Below are 17,799 nucleotides of genomic sequence, written 5' to 3' on the forward strand. Positions count from 1 at the left end.
GCTTCACTTCCAAGGTGAAGGGATGCAGGGACATTTCAGTATCATCTTTCCCTTCTTATGCTTCTTTATTCACTGGGCTCATCAGGATCAAGGTGCTCCTGCCCCATACTCCTTGCTGTCCTGCTTGAACAGAGGAAGCAGCAATAGATGGGAACCACATTTCAAACCTCTTGACATCCCCAGGGAACCACCTTCACACAATAAAAACCTCTATCCTCTTTTATATGACATGGAGAGAACCTGGCCTTTGCCTGGAGAAAACTCTGGATTCTGTGTCCCATCCTCTGCAGGATGCAGATGCATCCTAGAAGATTAAATACAGCTCCTGCTTCCACTGTTGCAGGCAGAGGATCTGTTTTCTGATGGGTATTTAGGCTCTGGAGACACTCATCCCAATGGGAATAAGAGGCCTGAACGTCTGGTTCTGAAGTCTTGGCTGAATTAAGTTTGGCGAATGCTCTTGAGATGGAAAGCAAAGCCTTGAGCCGGGTGTCTGGGCCAGCTTTGGTTCCCGGCTGCCCTGGGAAAAGTCTCCTGAAGCCCTGCCAGTGTCGGGTGATGGCTCCCCAGCCAGCAGGGTCTGTAGGCAGCAGGGCTGCCAAGGCACGGGGGCTGCTGGGCACAGACACCCAGCACCACCAGCCCACAGCCAGATCAGCCTCACACCACTCCTGGCTCCTCTGTTTGAAGAGAAACCTCAGGTGCTTCCTCCCAGCAGTCCTGCTGAGAAATGGAAAGCAACCAGCGGGTGCTGAGGTGTGAAGGTTTCCCGAAATCTAGTTGCAGTTCTGCTGGCACCCTGGGAGCTCGCTGACCTTGCTGCAGCGGCTCGCCTTGCTCCCTCCAGCACTCAGCCCTTGCATTTAGCTCCTGCCCCACCTGCAGCGTGGCTTTGTGCATCGTTTATAACTCACAGATCAAAGCAGGGGCACATCCAGTTATTTTGTGTTGGGTCAGTCACCTGCCTACAGCTCCTGCAGTTGGAGTCCCAGACTCCTATTTGGCTCAGGTGAGGACAACACAATGCAGCAGCATCGCACTGCTGTTCAGCCTCTGTGAATCTCCAGAGAGTAAATACATGAGATCAACCTCATTGCCATGTACGCTCGCGTTTCGAGCAGCAGTTATAGCTTTGCATAGCTGGGGTGAGTGACTGTCCTGTCACCAGGCAATGTATGGGAGCAAAATGCATTTGCTTCTTGGGCATTGGTTTTGGCTTGGTTTTGCTTTGCTTGCTCTCCTTTCCCATACAGAGGTGTCTGATTTACGATTGCTTTGTGGCTGTTTTGCAGACACCTAACTGGAACAACAACAATAAAATATGTGAAGGGCCAAGTAATAGCTGAAATCATTAAGAGGAAAAGTGAAAACAATGAGTGAGTTAATAACTGTGGGGAAATGTGATGTCTTAGTGATATAATGCAGTGCTCTGCAGAGAGAGCCCGGCTGGCGTGGGCACTGGCAGTGGTTTAGGTGGGCTGTGTGCAGTGCCTGGACTAAGGGTCTGTGTGCTGGCAGAGCTCGTTAGCTCAGGCTGGGCATCCTGCTAACGGGCTCAGCTGTAGCTGTACTCTGCAGGACACTGCAGCTTTCAGGACAGAGGATGTTCATGGTGCTCTAATTGTCACATCGATTCCGGGGTGGTAAGTCATGAGCGTTTCCCCCCATTGGTGTATAGCACAGCACTGACCTCAGCCTCACTTTTTTGTAATACCCAATGCATTCGTGTTGTCTTTAAAATGAGCCACTTCCAGGAGCTGCCAGCCATCCTGCTAAGCAAGAGGGAAAAATGAAGGGGAAATCCTGTGTGGGGGGGTGTGAGTGTATCCCAGCAGCACACGTGTGCTGGTGAAGACACGGAGGGGTGTCCAACACCTGCTGTGCTCCTCAGCTGGTCCAGCAGAAGTGGGTGAGTTGGGAATGACGAGGACAAAGCAGTGATGTGAGGGGTTTGTCCATAATATACCATGGTTGGAACGGGGAAAGAAGGGTAGTGGTAGCAGAAGAGGAACCATTTGCTGTATTTGCTATGTGAAGGTTTTTCCTTAGCTGCTCCCCAACAGATACGCTCCTGAACGTCTTCTTGGCTATCGCCGTGGACAATCTGGCAAATGCCCAAGAGCTGACCAAGGTAAGTTCAAGGCTTCTGGTTCTTCAAACTTAGACCATAGCTGCTGGATCCACAGCACACATTGCAGACACTTTGAGGCAGGGATTTCCTTCCATGCTGTACCTCTGTGTACTAGTTTATGCTGCTGAGACCCCTGTTAAGGACCTGGAGGTCTACTCTCATTTGGTTTTGTTTAGTTACATGGAGCCTTGTTTCTGTGAACTGCTTTGTGTTCTTTGGCTTCTTTCCACCCCAGGGTGAGCAGCAGGCACTGCTCGTGTTGCTGCTGTGTGGAGGTGCACAGACTTTTGTAGCTTTTGCTGTTTTCAGGAGCAGAGGCGGAACAAGTAATGGGTGTTGGCTGACTCAGTAAAATACATCTGAAGTTTAGGCCTGGGGAGTTGCAGGTGTTGTACTGCTGCCTCTGCTGTCTCATGTTAGTGTTTCTTACCTCGTTGAATTTGGGGATGAATCAAAGAATTAACATTCTCCGAACAACTCTGTGGAAAACAACTTGAAGAGGCTACAGTGACTTTTAAGTCAAGATGTTAAAACCTTCCTGCTTCTCACCAGGTGCAAGAGCAATCTGAGGCAGCAGCCCAAGCACAGGCAGGAAGCCAGGTCCTGGCAAGAGCTGGAAATGACACTGCTGTAGCTTCTCTGTGTGCTTGGATTTATATTGAAGCATTCCCTATAGACAAAAAAAAATGTATAGCCTCTGTATTGTGTAGGAAGGAGTCCAAATACTGCAGTTTGTGTTCATATTATTGCACACTTTTGATTTCTCATTGTGGCACACTCAGTCATGTTTATGAGGCAGCATTAGATTTTCTTTGCACATTTTTTGCTTGCTCTCACCAAGTGGATGCGGATACGCACACCCCATTGCTGTGCTGGTCCCATGGCCATAAGTCAAACACTTGCTGGCTCCAAAAGCACCGCATCCACCTTAGCAGTTATGTTTTACAAACTTCAGCTTGTATGCTCCCTGTTGGGTAAGAGGATCACTGTCTGTGTGTTTATGCAGCAGCTCTCAGGGATACTTTCTCTTTTTAGTCCCACAGAAAGGAGCAGTAGTGCGTGGGTATGGGATGTAGCACTGCAGTCCAGGGACACCCAGAGGCATTCCCTATCCCACTCCAGCTGCTGAGGATGGAAGCAGTCAGCTCTTCCCAGCTGAAATCCATGTCTCTTGTGGCTGAGCTTGTCTTTACCAGCTCTCCTTTCTGCCATGTTACTGGCTTCAGCTCCTAGCTTTAGCTAGAGCCTTGTTTCCTGAGAGCTGATGCCCAGTGCAGGCCATGCAAGAAGCATGGATAACAAATATTCCTATGTCTGTGAGACCTTCTTCTGCCTCCTTGCTCTGTTATAATGCAGCTCAGGGCTTGGCCCAGAGGCATGCATCTTCCTAGCACCTTCAGGAGACTTATGGGCATCCCTGGCATGTACTGAGAGAGGATCAGGTCCTGCACAGTTCTTGGATAACAAAGCTCATCCTATTCCTTTCTTAATCTTTTTAGTGCTGCCTTCTGAATATTTCAGCAGCTGACTGGAACAGCTAGTAACCTAACTTTGTTGATGTTTACAAAATATAATTAAATATTAATGGATTCAGCAACACTGCAAAATCATAAAGCTTCTTGAGAAACTTTTTTTTTCTTTAATTTTATTTATGATCCCCAAAATTCTGTGGGGATTTCCAAAGAAGAAAAAGATAAAAATAATTCAATTGTATAGCATACCTGGAGAATGAGGGATTTATGGCAAAGTAAATATGATCATGCAAAACCAAAAATGGCCTGAAGGTATAATTAAGTTACTCAGGAGTCAGTTGATCTCAGGAGACTTTCCTGACATTTACACTGTAAAACTAATCAAGATCCGTGCTGCATGTAGTGTGGGAAAGCCATAAGTGGTTTGCAACTGCCTCTATTTTGGAAGGATAGAAAGCTTCCCAGCTAACCTTCAGGACTGAAACATTTTGACCAACAGTTCCAGTTCTGGATGCATATTTGGACTTCATTTATCGTGGCATTTGAACATTTACTTGGTAGCCTTAGCTGGGCCCTGTGACCTGTACCAGGGAGCATCGGATCTGTGGCTATATTTAACTTCAGCTTGATCATCTGATGGCTGTTACAAAACTCACCAGTACTTTGGAATGACTCATTTAAGGGGAAAAAATAATAACCACCTTCTTTGCTTTGACTATATAAAGAAACTTCTCCATCCTCTGCCCCTCCATCCCCAGGTCTTCTCTTCCTCCTTCCGTGCTGGCTCTGACTTTCCCTTGCTTGAACTCTCCCCGTGTTGTTTCTAGACATTTCTCAAACCTATCGTGAATCTTTTGGGTCACCTTCTCTCTTTATTTCCATCTACTGGCAGATCTTTCTTCTGCTTATTCAGAGTAGAATCTGAAATTGCCCCCAGATTTGCTTCCAATATCTCCCCTTCGGTAACATAGCATGCTCCTCTTCATTCTGGCTCAGCTGGCACGGAGAGCTGCCGCGGGTGGGTGAGCAGGGCAGCCTTTGGCTTTCCTAAACATCTTCCAGCTCCAGGCGTGTTCTCTGATCTCTGCACCCTGCCAGCGATCTCCAAGAAAGCCATATAAAAGCATGTAGTAGGAGGGATGTGTGAATTTTATGTAAAATTAGCCCAGAATTCCTCAGAAATCAGAGGAATAGCAGCCACGGGGACTTCTCCTCCATCCCAATGGAGAGGTCTTTAATTGGGGGAGTTTAATGAAGAACAGTAAGTGTTAACTATGCATATAATTACGGTTAGCACTGAAGACAGGCTTTGCCATGTGATAAACTGTGGTTTCAGTGAAGATTCAGAGCTCTAGAAAATGGAAAGGAAACGTAAGAGGGAGTTGTCCTTATAGGCAGTGCCTTTATCCATGATGGTGATGATGGAGCTCCCAGAGGTGGCACTGAAGTCACCGTCACAGCTCAGAGACTTGCCTCAGTTGCGCACCATCACCCCTGCCAGCTTCAAGCAGAGCAGGATGAGCCTCTGCCCCCATGAGACATCACAGGGCACGTACCAGGCAGAGAATTAATTAGTATTTGTAGAGGGATCGCAAATCTCTGGGTGGAAGGAGCTGCAGAAACATTATTAAGCAGTCATCTGCTAAAGAGCATGCTTGTTCTGAGTTAGGGATGGCTGCGTTTATGACAATGAATATTCTCATTGCATTTCGGATGCACTGGGGAGAATGGAGTAGAAGCTAGAACTTTAAAAAAGCTGCTCAAATCTGCAACCGGTGCTTGAGGTGCACAGAAAGAAAAATTAAAAGCCCTGGCGAGTCCTCAAGAGAAGGAACAGCTTGAAGATACCTGCTGAGTGAAAAGAAAACCCCCCAAAGATGCCTTATTGGGAATGTATTTCTTGAAAGATTTATGTCCTCAGATACCCTAGATTTACAGTAGCATCCCAACCGCTGATAAATTTACTGGAAATTGCCTGTTGAGAAATATTGACTGCTGACTTTGTATAATGGTTCAGCAAGGCTTTTTTGTGGCCTCATTCTTTATTTGCTACACTAAGTTTTTGTTGTTGTTTGTTTGTTTGTTGTTGGTTTTGTGGTGTGTTGTTTTTTTTTTTTTTTAATAGATTTGCTAATGTTTGGAAAGGGGAAATTTTTAAAAATATGAAATCTTAATGATAACAGATTTTTTTTATATAAATTTCCTATAATTTATCTTTCCCCTTTAAAGAGAAGAAGAAAACAGTTTCAAAATGAGTTCAGTTTAAGCAAATAACACCAAAGTCAGAGCAAGGAATCATGCGTATGGCATTCAGTATGGGTAAATCTCTGTGCTTTCCTTTTCTGAAGCTAGTGAATGCGGACAGTAAGACATCTCTTTTAAATGTAACTGTTTCACAGTGTTACCTCTGAGGAGCAGATGTAGACCCAGGTCATTTGATAGAGGAGCCCATGCCTGCTCTTGTCTTGGCATGTGGTTCAGCACCCTGAACGATGGTCCTGACATTGCCCTCAGTGTTGGTGTTTCTCCTGCCCCGATTTTACTATCTAGCTTGACTGGCTAGAAAAACTCCAGGGAAGTTTAACCCATATGACTATTGGAATTGAGTGGGATCCTGTTTTGTCTTTTGTCCTCATCCAATTGCTAAAGAAACTACAGTTACACTCTGATTTTAAGTGTTATTTCTCTAGTAATTACACCACATAGGAGAAATTAAATCACAGTTCGACTCTAAGGGAACTTGCAATACCAATAAAAGTCCAAATATGAGATCTGAGGGGTATGCAGAAAGCATGAACGTGACCAGCTTTCTGATCTGCACTTGACTCTACCAGCTATGCTTCAACGTCTTCTCCTTTCTGTTTTCACCCTGTACGTTCACAGTGATTCAACTCAAATCAGTGGAAATATTTGGGATAAAACTAGTGTGAGCAGAGCCAGTCAGATCCTTTGGTGTTTATTGGGATTATTGTTTCAGACAAGACACCTTGGCAAGAAGTCACGAAGGCTTTAGGAGTCTGTCTCATGAACTTCAGTAGGACGTAGGCTTTTGAGTGTTTTCACATGTGCAAGTCTGAAATAAAGGGGACTGCCTTTACCCCAGAAATGTCACACCTCTGCTCAGGTCTCTCCCTGCTATGCCAGACCACTGAGGGATAAGAAGAGACCCAAAAGAGGTAAGACAGCTTCATGAGGGAGATGTGTTCCCAGCAAAAAATGCGCCAAGCACTTGAGCAGACCTTGTGTTTCTTACCTCTTTGCTGACAGCAAAACCATACCCAGAGGTCCTTTCAAGGAATTATGAAATTCTGCCTTATTTTAATGAATATCTGCTGTCCTCACAGCACAGCGGTGATGGTCACACAACACCCATGTCTCGGGGAGCTGTGGTTATTGTCATTAAGTGATGCATGCTCTGATTTGTCTTGATTTTCTGCACCAGGATGAGGAGGAGATGGAGGAAGCCACCAACCAAAAGCTCGCCCTGCAAAAGGCCAAGGAAGTAGCAGAAGTCAGCCCCATGTCGGCAGCTAACATTTCCATAGCCGCGTAAGCGTTATTTTATTATTTGGGACCTTAATCGTGTGGTTTCTGTTCTTCAGTGTCACTATATGTCTGTTCAACTGGAGCCATCCCATAGTACTCTGTGAGCCTTTTTATGCCATCTCTGTTGTTGACAGGGCTGTAGGTTGACTGAATACTTCAGCACTGATCACTTAACCATGGATCGAAGTACTTCTTTTAGTTAGTTTGTTTTTTTTTTCCTTTGTAATGTTTCATCTTTTGCCTTGCTGTAAATAACCATATTCTAGGAAGTTGGTTCTTTTTTTTTAAGCTGTCCTAGGATAGATTTCACCAGGTGAAGTGTTAACATTTCACTTTGGATTTGTAATTCTGAGAGGTATGTGTGCATATTTTATATTAAATACTGTTTAATGATTTCTGTTTAGAGGATTCAAGAGCAAACGCATCCTCAAAAATATCAGAAAGGAAAGGAAAAAAAGAAGAAAAAAAAAAAGAGCTTGAATATTCTCTCTTTGTTGCCTGAAAGACTGCAGGAATGAATAAAGTCACATACATGAACAGTCACTGGTTCATAGCTAGAAATATACATTTGTATTTTCAAATGCAGGTTTTTCTTAGTACATGGGTGTAGATGTATGCACAGATTCTGTGATACTGTTTTGGAAGAATCCTTAGAAAATATTCCTTTGGGACCCACTTTTTCACATACACTGATCTAAACTGAAGCAAAACTTTCATTTGTAGGTGGAAATATTTGTCCAGATGTCACTGAGGTCAGAGCAGAATCCTGCCTGCATGGCCCTGTGTTTGAGATGTGCCTGCCTTGGGTGGATTTACTGTTTTTTTGTTAGGGGTTCATTTAACTCTTCTGGAATTGGCATCAGGACAAGCAACATTAAAAATTTGGTCCTGTGTTTTGCTGAATGTTGCTGTTATTTTCTAATGCCTTTTTGCAGGGGAGACCGCCTAGGTCTAGGGAAGCTGATGCACAGAAAAATGATTTTCCTGTGCAGTTTTTTTCCGAAGGATCTGGAATGAAGAAAGATCCCCATGAGACCTTTTTAGGGGAAGTTTAATCCACTTCAGCCCAGACAATAGGCCAAATGGAGCCAGCTCATTATATACGAAGGGAAAGAATATTGTTAATTTGACTATTTTATTCTTCTTACCATTTTATTTTGCAATTACTGCTATAATCATCTCCTATTTATGCCATGTCTATTTGTTGGCTTTAAATATAATCCTTTTCTTACAATGATGTCCAGTCTTGACGGAAAGTCATATGAGGATACTGGCTCTTGTTTTTTTTGTTGAATTTCCTGGAACTGCTATTTTATAACACAAGATGATAACACTTATTTTCTTCTATTTGTCTTCTATTTCTTCTCTTTTTAATCAAAAGCATGGTGCACGTGAGAATTTCTTAGAAACCAAAGTGCTTTAACAGAGCTAAGATTTCATACCACATTGTTAGTTACGTTACATAACCTTTATTCCGTGATTCTTCACCAGGCTTTCACCTGGTTTTCAATGTCGCAGGGCCAATTTTGTGACCAAAATTGAAAGTAAGTACAAAATTGTAGATTTCTGCTTCTTTTGCCTCAAATTGTATCTACCCAGAACCTACCTGCCATGTCTGCAGGCAGGTAATCAGGCTTACAAGGGAACACTTTTAGAAGTGCAACAAGTTGCTTCCACATCTACTAACCAAACATCAGGCATGCTGCATGGGAGGCCATCGATGTACCACCGGCACCTGGCTTCCAGTCCCCTCTGCTGTAGTGCCAGCGAGGTGCTTACATAGCCATCGCAACATGTGCAGGACTTTATTTTATTTTATTTTAGAAAAAAAAAAAATATATTAAAATGTATAAGGTTAATAGGGTGATGACCAAATGAGTAATGACCTACAGGAGAAGGCAAGGGAGAAGTGAGGTATTTTGCAAGAGATTAATAGATGAATGGATGGATTGTTAGCTGATGATCCAAAAGATGTTTAATGAGTGCATGCCAAAGTCACATTTAGTATAGAAATTCACCCATAGTGAGAGCTCCAAAAGGGGCTTAGCAGCTACAGATTTAGGGTTTACAGCACTGATCCCTGAGATACCGTTATGTAGCACAGTAGGGCTGACGGTAGGGACCCATGATTGACATCCAGATGTACCCCTTCACTTCATTTCTTATGGTCTTAAGCTACAGAGTGGTGCAGACAGTGGAGCAGATGCCATGTTGATGGCAAGACGTGTTGGATCAAGCTCTGATGTGATGTGGCATGAACATGCTGATGGGATCCCACCAGGGCATATGTGTGAGGTACAGCAAGTGGCTCAGCACTGTTGAGAATGAAAAGGTCCTGGAAACAGGATTCTTGGCTTATGGAAATAACACTGCCAAAAGCAAATGCCTGCAGAGCTGGTGAGCAGGAGTAGGGAAAAAAATGGGACTGAGCTACCAAGGTTCTGCTGCAATCCTGTCTGTGGGTCTCCCCCATCAGTTTGTCCTAAGGAATATTGGGTTGGATTTCTGACTCAATTTTATTTTCAAAACATAGGAAAGGGATTTTCTATAGCAACAGGCATCTATAGCATGGGTTAGTGTTCTGAGAACATCAACATTTTCTCTGCCTCATCAATAAAACCAGGTCTCTCAGGTGTTGAAGCAGAGGGCACCATGACTTGCATTTCCTCAGGCGTGATATTCACGTTCCTGGCGTGCTTGTCCACCTCCCACAGTGGTGACAAGCTCAGGCTGGTGAAAAGCCCTAGTGGTCATTCTGCTGTTTCACTGGTGAGGTGCTGTGCTTGCTGTTTTGCTTCTTTCCTTTGTCAGTCCCATATCAAGGACTGTGAGAGTACATCTTCCTCTACGCCTCCTTGCAGGCCATTGCATGCTCTGTAGCCTTGTATCTGCTTCTCCACCCCTGGCATTTTTCCTGTGCAAAACCAGCGTGCACCCCCCGTTTGCGTTCTCGTGACCCTGCAGTTTATCTGCACTGATTCATCTGCTCTCCTCTGCCATTCGAGCCTCTCAACAGTTCAGCTCTGGGAAATGTTCAATTTATTGCATCGGTTACAAAATATAATTTCATAGGCTTATGAACCTGGTTGCTGATTCAGTCTGTCAGCTTGCTTGGAGGGTCTGAGACGGTCCCTTTACCTCTATGTGTGTTTGATGGTTGATAGATAGTGAAGTGCTGCTGTGTCATGGGGATCTGCTTAATAATCTATTCATTATTACAGTAGCATCCAGGTATCTATCTTGCAGCTGACTCAAGGTGCTTTATTACAATATTCTACGTGCACTTGTTTTATTGCTCCTACTTCTTTGCTCTCCCAGGATTTCGATGACTTGCTTCTGGCTCCACCAAAGGGAATTGCAGGAATGGATTTTTCTGACCTTTTTTTTTTTCTTCACCTGGTGAACTCTATCCCGAATGGGCTTTTTTGTTTTGTGGATTTTCAGGATGAAAAAACTAGGATGGTACATTGTTTTTGTCATTGTTGCAATGTTTGGTTTAAAACAGAGTATTTGTTTAACATAAGTTACTGCATTTTAATTTTAGCCCATTGTTTCATTCTTATTTTTGTGATTTTTGTTTTCTGTTTAGCATTTTCCTTGCTTTGTTGTTTCTGGAGGTGAGTTTCTGGGTTTGTCCAGTTTGCCCAGCATTGTCTTTAAGACCCTCTGTTTTGTACAACATCGAAACCACTCAGCCTCTCGAACTGAGCCGCTGTACTGACCGACGGGTCTTTAGAGCAAGCCATTGGTGCAGCTTCCTTGGCGGTGAGAACGGAGCAGGGGGGGAAATGGGGCAACAACTGAGGTGCTGAATGTGCAAAGCACCTCAAGGTCCCCACTGGAGAGGTGCCAGTGGAAGGGAGAGCTGCCGGGCTTATTTCTATGGCCAGCACGAAGACCCCAGTGCAAATAGTTTTACATCGTATAGATGAACTTGCCTTTTCGCCAACCCAAAGCCTGAACTCCCTGGATTTGGATACCTCCTCTGCCTTTTCTATTCCGGCCAGAGCTGCACCAATGTCCCGTACAAAAGGGGCTGCGCTGCACACACACGGCATGGGTGCTCCGCGCGGGCCAGCAGACCAGTCGGAGAGTCAATGAGCACCAAAGCACACGTCCTCCCCATGACTGCTCCAGGGATTCTGAGCTGGTCGCTAAAACAGCCTCTGAATTTGTTTATTCCTGTGTATTTTCCAGTGGCCTGCCTTCACGTTTTCTTGGGAAGAGTCTTAAAAAAGCAATCACAACAGCATGCAAATGCTAAATTTGTAGGAACCTGTTAAGTAGTCACATCCCAGTCATGCTGAGTGGAACTTCTAGCATTTATTTACTTAGGTTTGTTTTTAATTCTTCATGGCAATGTGTTATAGTGGTAGCCAGACCCAAGGAAACAATTCAAGCATTAGGTATAGGGGCTGAGTTCTGTATGGGAGAAAAATTTCCCGGATGTGATGGATGAAACTTAGTAGGAAGTAGCAGAGGCACTTCATGAAACTTGGGCACCAGAGCTAAACACTGTCTATGGGACTGACCACTACCATTTTCCAAAGCTTGACATGCTTCTCAGCACAGTGTTCCAACCCCGAAAGACCTCTTCCTCTCTCCAGGCTGTGACTGGTTTCTGCTGGTCCCTCACGTGGTTGTTCCAAGCAGTTGGCATCTTAATTGTGTGCCTACAGGTAGATGCTGCCTGGTAACACGAGCGAGTTGACTTCTTCTTAGAAAACTGCTGAGAGCAAAGAGAGGTGGCACATCATTTCAGTGACTTCTCCGAGGTGTCTGTCCCTTTTGTACAGGTCTGGGGATGAAGGGAGGGGGGGTTGCTTTGTTTCTTTAGGACATTTTCCATCTCAGAGACTCCATGTTTTCCTTTTGTCTTGGGAATACTGTGCTCTGTTTCAAAATCCCTGTTGGGCTGCCGGTACCCAACAGAACCCAGCAAGAAGTATGCCTGAACACCCAGCCCATGAAACGTCCCGTGCTCGATGGTGCGTAGACTAGCAGAGGTGTTCTTTTTCTCTTGCTGGCTTGTGACTTCTTCCCTTTCTTCTCCCCCCTGATGTGTGTTGATGTGTGAGGTACTGTGGTTCTTCCCGTTAGCTTACCTTTTTGCCCTTGCTGTTGGTGTAACGGTGACTCAAACAGCTACACAGAAAGACGCTCTCTTGTTCTGTGTCCCTCTTGGATGGTAAGTAGCACGGAGCAAAGCTCAAGTACTTCTGTCGTTTTGATTCAGAAAAGGAGGCTGTCTTGGCTTCCCAGCTTTCCTCTCTGCAGTTCCAGTGAAAATGTAGTCGGTCACAGTTTCAGAAAAAAAAACAGCTCCAGGAACAAGAGCAAAGAAGTGAACCTGGAGTGCTGCAGGACTTGCATAACATTGCCTGGCCAAGTTACAAGGATGTTTGGCAGGACCACAGCGTGGCCTCCATCCTGCACTGCACCAAATGAGGCAGGGATAAATGCAAAAATTCATTCAAGTCTTCTGCCAAGGGATATTGAGAGCATCTTTTTAGCAATTAAAAGCAACATTTCCACAGGTACTACGCAATATCAGTGCTGACCCCCAGGTAAATTAAGGCAGCCCGGTACATTCTCCTCCATCATGAGTTTTCCACCTGTTTTGCCCAAGAAATCCTTTACCTGTGCTTCAGGCATTTGTGCAGGCAGGGGCTTGCTCTCTGCAGGGTTCAGTTGCCATCCTGGGACTTTGTCATCCAGCCAAGAAGTAAAGGAGTCCCAAGCCTGAACAACCTGGGAACAAATTCCCTGGCAAACTGGCAGAGCATGCAACCCCCCTTTGAAGGTGCAAATGTAGAAATAGGGAATTTGGGGCAGAGTGCCTTACCTGGCTGCACAGCCGATTCTTTGCTCCAAGTGAAACTTTTATAAACGCTTTTCATAATGCTACTTATATTTGTTGCAGTTTTCTTGGCCTTTGGGTGGTTGTGTTATATACTTCACATGGGCCAACATTTCTGTTCAGGAGATTCTGGTAATTTTTAGGAAATGTGTATTTAAAATTCTACTCATATGATATCCAAAGAACATTAGATTTTAATTGGACCTTCTGGCTTGATAGCACTGATTGTTAACAGATTGAAGCTCTCAGGGAAGCAGGAAAAACTGCTGCAACTGAAAAGGCAAATTCAGGAGGTGAAGGGATTTTGTTTTCTGTCATCGGAGAGGGTTCTTCAGATGATGTAGATTTATAAAAATTATTGTTTACAACTGTGAAACGTTAGTGCCTCAAGCCAAGATCTATCAAGATATTTAGAATCCTGGTTTTGTGTAGATTCCCTGCCAGAGGAAGAATACACTTTTTGTTTTCTGTGTAATTTGGCTATTTCCATATTCAGAACCCCCCATATGTAATGACATTTATACAAACGCACACTGAATGGAGGAGAATCTACAAAATTACACGTGAGTTGAAACAAGGTCCTTTAAATAACATGTAATCCTTTGCCTAAGCTGCAGCAGACATAGGTTTTTAGACGTGGTGAGCCATATTCGGATGGTTTGAGCTCAGACACATCCCTGTGCCAGAGGAGAGAGGTAGGTGCCCCTGGAGAGCCCACGTGGCGCAAGGACCGAGCTGAAGCAGCCTGGCACCAGCTGCTGGGGCTCAGCTGGATTTTGGTTCTCCAGGCATGGCCCAGGGTCCTCCCTCCGGCCTCTGCTCTTCGCTGCTCTCAGGCTTCCTCCTCTCATCTCATGGTGCCGGAGGGGGAAATAGCAGTCTTGCATCCCGCTCCCACTTGGAAGTAATGATTTGCAGCACAGCTGTAAAAGCAATCACCATCTGTTTCTACAAAGACCTCTACCCCGAGGTCCTAAAGATGACTTCTGCGGAGGACTTTGATTTTGTGAGTATAGCATATGGAGGCATAAAGTCCTAATATCATCGTGTGGCTTTTGGTTTACCTTTTAATTTTTTTCCCTTTTGGTTCCATTTTGATTCTTTGGTTGTTTCCCTGTCGACTAGAAGGTGGTGTGTCTGTGGCTTCCACACTTTCTGAAGCTTGCCTGGTCTCCTACCAAGATGCACGCTGCAGTCTGCATTCGATAGGACACAGCCTGTATGAGTCTCCTCCCGATGTCTCTTATAGTTTCTCTTCTCTTTTTTTTTTTTTTCTCACTTTTTGTTTTCTTTGTTTGTTTTGTTTTTGCATGTGCAGTTTTGTAAAGCAAACTCGAGGTACTGTATCTCGCAGCTCGTCAGTCTCCAGCGTAAATTCACCGTGAGTTGCTCTCTGTTACGATATTCAGTAAATGGATTTATCATATATATATCTATATTTATAAACCTCCCTATTTCCCCCTCTCCTGATGCCTTCACTGCCCCCTTGTTTTTTCCAAAAATCATTCCCATCATTGTGGAAAGCCTCCAGACCAACATACAGTGGAAGGACTGGAAGGTGTGCAACATTGCCATATAATGCTTGTGATTTGATCGTGAGCAACTCTGTAGTGTTTTGTACATTGACTGTGATTTTTCCTTCCTCCTCCCTTTGTTTTCCTCCCATCCCCTTAATTATTCACCTTTGTTCCTTCCTTAATTATCTTCCCTCTTCTCCCCTCTGCCCTCATTTGATGGTTCGTCTTGTTCTCACTTGTATTTTTGTCCTCTGTGTTTATTATGCACTGGGCTGATGGCTTTGATGTTCCACCAGTGTTTGCGCTTAGGGTTCAATAGGAGAATGGGTGCCCACCATGAGTGTTCTCCTTAAATGAAAGCTGGAGGAGAAACTTCTGGAATTAGGGCCCAAGTGAGACCAAATTGGAAAACTGCATAAATATCCTTGGGAAACTTAGAGCATGAGTTACACCTGTGCTCTCTAACCTTCCTGAGCTGGTGCTTAATGTGACAGATATGGCAAAAATGAGGCACTCAGCAAGCTCCTATGTACCCGTGGTTGAGCAAACACAGTGGTAGATCTTCCATTCACTTCACGCACCTCCTAACAACCAAATCTTGCTGGCTTTGCTGTGAATCAAGGGTGCGCTTTGACACCGATGCAGGTTTGTAGAAAATAACCATCATTCCCCGCCGACTAATACAACAAAACTTGTCACCAGCTTGTCATCCACCCATCTTAGCGTCGTTGCTTTGAGTTATACTGTTACCATCTGACGTTGTATTTCTTCTTTAATGCTTTTGGAGAGACAAGTAAGTGCAATTCGAATGCTCGTGGGTTTGTCCTTATGTGCACCATGGCAGGATTCAGCGTACCAAAGGCATGGTGAAGCAAAGGAAGTTTTCCACCGGCTTCCTAACATCTTCCTTGTTCCCTGCGGCCCTGGGTGTTTTGGTGGTCCACTGATGGACACTTGGGTTACTACAGTGTGTGGATTTAGTTTCTCTGACCACTTTTGCGTCCGGCAAAAGCAGGTGCCTGTGCTAAGGGCTCTGGTGGGGCAAATGCACCCATCTGAGATCTCCCAGGACTGGGACAGCACAAAACTGGGGAGCAGACGACACTAGGGAAGCTTTTGGCTCATTTCGTCCAATGCATTGCCTGGCTGCTGGGACTCTGGGCAGGCACAAAGGTGCAGGGAGCAGTTGGCTGCCCTTTGGGGGTCTCATCCTGCCTTGCACTTGTCAGGGTAAAGGGGAAGGAGGGCAATGGAGTGCATGGTTAAAGGTGGTGATGCTGGAGAGATGCTGCCCAGTGCCTCACCTCTCGGCACTTAAATGCATGCCAGCAGAAGTTGCACCAAACCCATCTGAGGCCACATTTGCACAGTTAAGAATAAAATCAGAAAGAACAAAGGGTTTGGCTCCTTTTCCAAACTTCCGGAGCTTCCATTAAAAAAGATAAAATCAAACTGCGGGAACTAAAATCCACTTAGCAGGAGGATTTGCCTGTGTTCAGCTGTGTTTGCCGTTGAGGTCTGTTGCTAACTCCCCACCAGCAATAGAGGCAGTGCAGAATAGAAAGAGGCATCTCTGGCTCTTATGACTCACATCCATTCTCTGAAGAGAATGAATTTTTACTGAAAAAAAAATGTATATTTGGGCTTGCGTTAGGGTGGTTTTTCAATATATGCTGCTTACAGAGGCTTTCATTTTGCCTGCACTTTTCTGTGCTAGCCAAACTGACAAAATCACCGCAGCTTAAACCACATTTCTCTATGTGTGAAACCACTTTACCTCTCTTCAGTCATGTAGAGGCAAATATAATTTGCATTGTATTTAACATTTCTACATGTATGCAGTGTCTGGGCAATAATTTATAATTTCCTATGCAAAACAGGATTGTTTTGACAGATGAGTGTGTGTTTTCTTTTCTGTGGGTATCCCCAGCATTTCCCTCACATTTTTGCAGCAAACACCCTAACTTTGATTAAATGACTGGGCCCCGTAAGAGTGTGCCACATGTAAAAGTACCAGCCATCACAGAGCATCGAGAGCCCCCTGAAGGATAAAGGCATCTCAAGGTCTCTTACACTCAGTATAAATGTCATGGTTAGAAGTGTATTTTTCATTTTAAATTCAAATAAATAAAGTGGAACCACTTCTCTCAGGTACCTGCAGGTTCTGTGGTCTCCCTGTCCCCGGTGAAAGCCAGCATCAGTCCAAGATGCCTTTATACCACTCTTTTCTGCCCACTGTGAGTGCTATTGCTGTAATTATATTGAACAGTGGTCTAATTTTTGTGAACAGATGAAAGCTGAACAGTAGTCTAGTCATTTTAAAAAAGCCTTTAAAAGGTGCAAAAAATTCCTGTTCCTTTTCTCCTCTACATAGCTCAAATGACATAGAAGTCGTGGTGTCGTTAACATCAGTGAGAACCAGGATATGCAAATCCAGCCTTTTGAAAGAACCAAGATTATTTAAAACCCTTCCGAGATAGAGGTTTGGGGGTTTGGTTTCTTCTTTGTTTGTTTTTCCATGTTATTTCTCTGATAATTTAGAAATTTCATTAGAAAAATAGGTAAGAACCTAAAAGAAAAATGCCCAAGCTAGTTTCTTAACAAAAACCAACCAAACAAAAAACATAAGGTGAGTCACTTTCTGATGCTAATTCCAGGTTATATGTATAAATATATGCGTATATATTCTATTTATGCATATATTCATATATAAAACATCATGTTAGAGTGATAGGAAGCACCATGCAGGTGGTGATCTATGGTTGAGTGAAATCCTTCTGTCCTTAGGAAAACATTAAGCTGAAAGCAGCAAAACTTTTGCTACGTTAACACCGGGAAGCTTGGATGAACTCTGCATCACTGCAGAGCTGTATGAAAACAGGCGACACAGCAGCTGTCAAATACTAAGCGGCAGCAGATAATTTCTACTGCTCGGAGGAAATCATGGCCATGGACACCCCATGGGAGTGGTAATGAAACAGCAGAGCTTTCCAAACTTTTGTTCAGATGCATTTTGGAAACTTTCTGCCTCTATTCTGGTAAAGGAAGGAGAAATTCTGTCTGAGGGTGATAATATTAAAAAATAATAAAATAAAAAATATATATGTATCAAAATGTTGAATTTAGTGAAGTTTCTTGATTAGGAAATTATATCTATAAGAGTTTGAAAGGCATTTTAAGTTTCACCAGCAAGTTTCTGAATATGAGGGTGTGATATGTGGCCAGTATTATATTAAATCTAGGTCATATTCAAAATTTAGTTTTTCTAGCCGA

The 17,799-nt window shown here is 44.1% G+C and overlaps 1 protein-coding gene across 7 annotated transcripts in view; it reads left to right on the forward strand.

The window, feature by feature from the left end:
• The window catches only part of LOC101794161 (voltage-dependent N-type calcium channel subunit alpha-1B), a 297,197-nt gene that overhangs the window by 200,928 nt on the left and 78,470 nt on the right, over window positions 1-17,799 (forward strand). For 4 of the 7 annotated variants that reach the window (XM_072025248.1, XM_072025249.1, XM_072025250.1 and 1 more), the window contains 2 exons: window positions 2,064-2,131; window positions 7,046-7,152. In XM_072025248.1, coding sequence (XP_071881349.1) covers window positions 2,064-2,131; window positions 7,046-7,152 — 175 coding nt within the window. Of the gene's footprint in view, window positions 1-2,063; window positions 2,132-7,045; window positions 7,153-14,327; window positions 14,391-17,799 lie in introns of all 7 variants that reach the window. The other 3 variants (XM_072025247.1, XM_072025253.1, XM_072025252.1) reach the window with 1 other exon arrangement.

Source organism: Anas platyrhynchos, chromosome 18, assembly GCF_047663525.1.
Source record: "Anas platyrhynchos isolate ZD024472 breed Pekin duck chromosome 18, IASCAAS_PekinDuck_T2T, whole genome shotgun sequence".
In the NCBI taxonomy this organism is placed as follows: Eukaryota; Metazoa; Chordata; class Aves; order Anseriformes; family Anatidae; genus Anas; species Anas platyrhynchos.